Raw genomic sequence first — 6,000 nt, 5'->3', positions numbered from 1 at the left:
ATTTTCTTAATTGTGGCAAAAATATATACAACAAAACACTCTGCCATTCAACAACTACATGTATAATTCAGGGCCATTGATTATATTCTTCTTGTTGTGCAACCATGATTGAGATCCTAATCATTCCACCACCACTAACAAACTCAATGTGCTCTAAGCAAAAACTCTTCCTCTTTCACCCATGGTAACCACTGGCCAAGTTTGATTTATTTCTTTTTAGTAGTTTTCTTGATATAATATTTTCCTATCACATAGTTCATAGTTAAATTGCTTTTTAAAATAGCTGTATATGCTATTTTATATGTCATCACTGTTCTGATGCTCCCACCCCCCTCCGTTGTTGTTGCTGTTAGATGCCATCAAGCCAATTCCAACTCATAGCGACCCCCTGTACGCTAGACTCAAACGCTGCCAGTGCTGTCCTGCACTCTCCTTATCACGGTTGCTGCAGCCACGGTGTCAATCCATCTCCTCAACGAGGGTCTCCCTCATCTTTGCCGACTCTCTACTTTACCAAGCACAATGTCCTCTCTCCTGGAACTGTGCCCCTGAGAACATGCCCAAAGTGCAGGAGGCACTGTCTCGCCAGCCTCGGTTCTCTGACAGTATTAGTTCCAGCGTGGATTTGTCCGTTCTTCTGGCAGTCTGCGGTATGTCTAATATTCTTATCATCTAGAAAGCTGTATGGGGCAGTTCTACTGTTGGGGTGTGACGGCGTGCAATGACAGCAGCTAAACACTAAAAAGCCCACACAAGCATGGATGAGTGCGTGTGAAACTAGTGGGATCTGAATAAGCTCCCTGTGCTGTCTCAATGCCAGTTTTCTGGTTTGGAGCTCTGTCTATCCTTATACACCACCACTCACCAGTTTCACGTACTGTGGATGCATTACCGGGGGTGGGGGGAGCAATCCCTGAGTCAGCGGAAAAGAGAAAGACCCCCCCCCAATGAAGTGGATTGACATAGTGGCTGCAGCATTTGGGTCATGAGAAAGGTGCAGGGCGGGGAGTGTTTCCTTCGGTGTGTATAGTGTTGCTTTGAGTCGGGGCCGACTGGATGGCCCCCAACAGTCTTATACGAGATGTTAGCACTGAGGGAAACGGGGTGAAGGGTGTAGAAGACATGTCCCCGTGGTTTCCTTGCAAATGTGTGCCTCGGTCATTATTTCAGGATGAAAAATTAACCCATTGGTTAAATTAAAAAGGCAAACAGGGCTGCAGCCCCTTTCCTTGCTCTGGTCCCAGGAGTTATTGGGGTCTCCATGGGGCCCAGCCTCCCAAGTACCTTGGATGAAGGTGTCGCTGCTCATCACCGTCAGCTGAGACATGTTCCGGAAGGCAGCGAGGAACACATCCGACACGTCCCGGGCATCCAGGTCTGCAAGGATCAGCAGGGTGAACTCCACCACGATGCTGCCATTGGTGATGCCGGCCACTTCCATCTTAATGCCTCCCTCGTCCATGAGCCGGAGCATGGGGGCCGGTAAGGAGTTCCGCACCTGTGGGAGACAGACCAGGTGAAGGGGCGATCCTCGCCTAGAAGCACCCTGGGGGAAAGGTAGAGGCCAAAATGGGCCCAGGGGCCCATTCCCGTCTGCTGTGTCCCTGAGACCAGCACACATGCATGGCTGTTTCTGTGATGGTGGAAAGGGCATGCACCCATCATGACCAGCAAGCTGTTATCTACAGGCTGAGTTTGGGGCTCAGCGCAAAGACAGGGACCTGACCCGCAAGGGCATGTCACTTGGTAAGGGCTCCTCATCCCATTTAGGATCTGTCCGCTCGCTCCCAGGGTGGTTTGAGCAGGTAATGTACTTGGCTGTTAACGGAAGGGCTAGTGGTTTGAGTGCACCCAGAGGTACCTTGGAGAGAGGTCTGGGGATCTATTTCCAAGAAACCAGCTCTTGAACGCCTCATGGAACAGGGGTTACTGTGAACTAAGGGTGGTTTCGTGTAAACTGGTGGGGCTTTTATTTTTCTGGTTGTTTACCCTCAGTGCAGAGTTGTGGAGGGCAGGGATGCATGCTCAAGGGCAGGGAGACCCCCGCTCTACCTATTTCCTAGAACATTTTTTGTTCTTGATACTGCAAATCATTGTCCCCTTGCATGTTTCAAGGAAACATAATTTTCAAAACTGCTTCCCCATGAATACTTCCAACATCCCTATTCAGGCATCCGTTGCTACCCAGAAAAGCTTTGGTTTGTGCATTCTTTAACTTTGGACAGAATCATCTATCACACAATATAGTTTTCTATATTCCATTTTAACCACTATGGTCAAAATGCCCAAAGCCACCATCTCTGAATGGGGTTCAAATCTTCAATATAACTCAAATCTTCCATGGATAAGCATAACTGCAAGTTTGATCTTTGCAGCAACAACCCCATCCTCTTCTGAATGGTGTGAAGAGTAATGTCTTGAAGCTTAGGCACAAGGATTCCACCCCAGGCCTTTGGGTGGCCCAGGGTCAGTGACGCTGTGTCATCCACCGAGGCTGAAGACCCCAGAGACCCAAGTCCCTTCGGTTGGTGCTACCCCTGAGTGGCTGCATCCTTGTCCGCGAACAGTCAGCTGCCCTCACTCTTTGTCCACGACTGAAAGGCAGGCATCGGCCACAGGCCGGGATTAAAGTTCCTTTTAGTTGCACCTGAGATGAGTCTGAAAGCCAAGTTCTAGGATCCTTACTAGGGAGTGACAAAGATCTAACTGATGCATTAAGCTACTGTGCCGCCTTAAGCCTCTTTTAATGCCCTATAGACATTAACACATACACATCACATGCCTCGTGGGATCATTGGCTTCTCTGAAATCCTAGACAAACACCCCAAACTATCCCCAATCGATGGACAAAGAGGGGAACCGTTTAGAGGAGAGATTAACCCAGAACATTGGGGGTGGATACTTACACACCAGTGCTCACTACACACCCATCACTGTGACACTACTCACCATAGCAACCTGGTATCCATCAAGAGAGGAACTGATACATAAAAGGTGTCAAGGACCATACAATAGGCTTGTTGTTAGCTGCTCCTCACAGTGGGTATTGTTTTTGAGCCCATTGTTGCAGCCACTGTTTGAGTCATCTCATTCACCTCTTTCTCACTGACTCCCCAAAGCCTGAGAGAGGAAGTCTCGCCCTTCTCACTTTGAAGCAACATTTGGCTGTACTTCCTCCAAGATAGATGTGTTCGTTCTTCTCGCACCACCCGGTTCTTTCAACATTGTCCGCACCACGGTTCAAATGCATCAGTTCTCTAAAATGCCAGGCTTTGATGCGCATTTGCGGCCATGCCTTAATCCTCAGGGTGATCTCTTTCCGTTGGAGCAGATTGGCCCAATGTTGTACTTCATCTGACGGTTTGACTACATTAGTCAATGCTCATGGAAGCGGCAGTCAAGAGACCGAAAGACCACGCATTGGGTGCATCTGCTGCACCGGATCTCTGTAGAGCACTGGAAAGCAAGGATGTGACTTTGAGTACTGAGGTGTGCCTGACCCAAGCCATGGTCTTTCCAAGTGCCTCATCTGCTTTGTGAACATTGCACTTTGACTAACGAAGACCGATGTATTTGACTTGTGGTGCTGGTGAAGAACATTGAAAGTTCTGTGGACTGCCAAAAGGACAAACACATCTGTCTTGAAAGAAGGATGGCCATGGTGCTCTTTAGAGGCAAGGATGGAGAGATATCATCTTACATACTTTGACCATGTTGTTGGGAGAAGGGCATCAGGTTTGATAGCGCAGAGGGGCAGCAAACAAGAGAAAGCCCCTCAAGGAGAAGCATGGACAAGGTGGCGGCAACTGTGGGTTCAAGCCCGGGAACTATTGTGAGGCCGGCGCAGGACCAGCGTGTTCTGTTCTGTGGCAATGGGGTCGTTATGGGTCAGAACCGACTTGATGGCACCTAGCAACAAGAATAAACTTCCATAAGTGTTGGCTGTGGATCCAAGTACAGTGACATCCCCGACAATTTCAATCTTTTCTTTCTTCGGTGTGACGTTGTTTTACTGGCCTGGTTGGGAGGATTCAACGGATCTGGTCTTGGGTTTTAAGTGTTCGATGTATCAAATCTGTTCCTGTGAGATGCTTGCCAAATTCAGGTGGGATAGACTCAAGGTCTTCCCTTGGCTCTCTTCCTTTGGACATGTTTGAATATTCTTCAGCGTCACCATGATTTTGCCGACGAGCAGTCGAGGGTCTGTTCCACTGTCAGCTCTTGGCCATGTGCCGACTGGTCATGTCGGGCTTCGCCATCACCTCTTCCCACTGCTGGAGTCCATTTGATTCTTGTGTGTGCCATCTGGCAAGTTCCACAGATGGACCTTGCTGAAAAGGCGCTTTGCCATGAAGAAGTCATTGGCTTTGCAAGATTCGATCACATGACCACCACATTATTTCCATCACCAGGGCTGTATTTTCCAACCATGGATCCTTTCGTCCTGGCTTCCTACGTTCACATTCCAATCACCAGTCATAATCAATGCATCTCGGTTGCTCATTGGATCCATTTCAGACTAAAGATGCTAGTAGATGTTTTCAATTTCTTCACCATCGGCCTTGGGTGGTTGGCGGGTAAATTTGCTTACCAGCTATGGCACTTGGTCTTCCTGGTAGGAATTGGGGTGTTGTCCCATCACAGACAGCACTGTCCTTCCAGACAGATCCTGACGTGCTCTTTCTAGTGCTGAAGGGACACCGCTCCTCTTGAGTCTGTCATTCCTGGTACAGTAAAGGGGATGTGTGTCCAGTTCCCATGGGCCAATACCCATCCGCGTCGGCTCACTGGGGCTGGCCTCGGATGTCGATTCTTCTGCTCTCCGTTTCATTTTTGAGGACTTCCAGTTTTCCTGGGTTCATCCGTCATACATTCCGGGGTCCAATTATTAATGAATGCTTGCAGATGTTTCTTTTCGTTTTCGCATCAGCCAATGAACGGCCTGAGGGCTCTGCTCCATCCGCGCCATCAAGTTAGACTCCACATTGGGGAGGCAGCCCTTTCCCAGTCCTATGCTGAGTGCCTCCCACCCGAGGGTTTCATTCTCTGGCCGCATCTCAGACAAGCTTCCACGGCTCCCCTTAGGGTTTCCATTGGCAAATCCCTTGGAAGTGGGCCTCCCATTCTTTCTCCCTGGTCTGTCTCAGTCTGGCTGCGCTACTGAAACCCGCCCACCACGGGGGACCTGATGGTTCTTGAAGTAACGGTGATACAGCTTCCAGCATCCCAGAAACAAGCTCACGATGGCCCAACACATTGACAGACAAAACCAAGTCACTGCTGAGTTGATGCCGACTCACAGGGAACCGAGGGGACAGGGTAGGACGGCCCCTATGGGTTTCCAAGACGCCAGTGCTTTACGGGAGAAGCCCTGTCTTCATCCCGTGGTGTGACTGGTGGTTTCCAGCGTCTCATCTTTCAGGTAGCAGTCCAAGACAAGTGGAGCATTATTATAATAATTTGAAATAATATCTGTAAAATAATGCTAATATAATATAATGTAACAAGAAAACAATATCAGCAATAAAGAGAATAAAATACCAATTCATGCTACCACCTGGATGAATCTTGAAAGTATGATGCAATGTGTCCCCCCCATATTTTGCAATTATGAAAAATCTTGAAACTATGATGCAATCATTGACAAGATGCTACCATAGTTTCACACACTGCCAGTAGATGGGACAATTAAACCCACTCTTGTGGATCTTAAAAAACAAAACTCTTCCACTGAGGAAGAGTTAAGATGTGTGACATTTCCACGGTATTAATAAGATGATGATAGTAGAGTAAAACCAGGGCACCCTCTATTCTTGTAAGGGTAAACTAACCCCTATCACCAAGAATACCCTTTATAACCTGCAACAATATACTTTCTTAAAGAATGCTGGAGGGGTACTTAGGTAGAGCAGGGGTATTTACTAAGGAAGAAAATCATAGCTACTGTTAGACACAAGGAGCCCTGGTATTGTGTGGTTATGCTTTGGGCAGCTATCCATG

The 6,000-nt window shown here is 48.1% G+C and overlaps 1 protein-coding gene across 1 annotated transcript in view; it reads right to left on the bottom strand.

Annotated features, from left to right (window-relative positions):
• UMODL1 (uromodulin like 1) overlaps positions 1-6,000 on the bottom strand; it is an 80,992-nt gene that overhangs the window by 20,691 nt on the left and 54,301 nt on the right. The window contains exon 15 of the mRNA XM_004697315.2: positions 1,285-1,498. Within this exon, the coding sequence (XP_004697372.1) occupies positions 1,285-1,498 (214 nt within the window). The remainder of the gene's footprint in view (positions 1-1,284; positions 1,499-6,000) is intronic.

Source organism: Echinops telfairi, unplaced genomic scaffold (genome assembly GCF_000313985.2).
Source record: "Echinops telfairi isolate 266 unplaced genomic scaffold, ASM31398v2 ScPeMD7_7469;HRSCAF=8507_0, whole genome shotgun sequence".
In the NCBI taxonomy this organism is placed as follows: Eukaryota; Metazoa; Chordata; class Mammalia; order Afrosoricida; family Tenrecidae; genus Echinops; species Echinops telfairi.
This window is presented reverse-complemented; position numbering and strand designations above follow the sequence as displayed.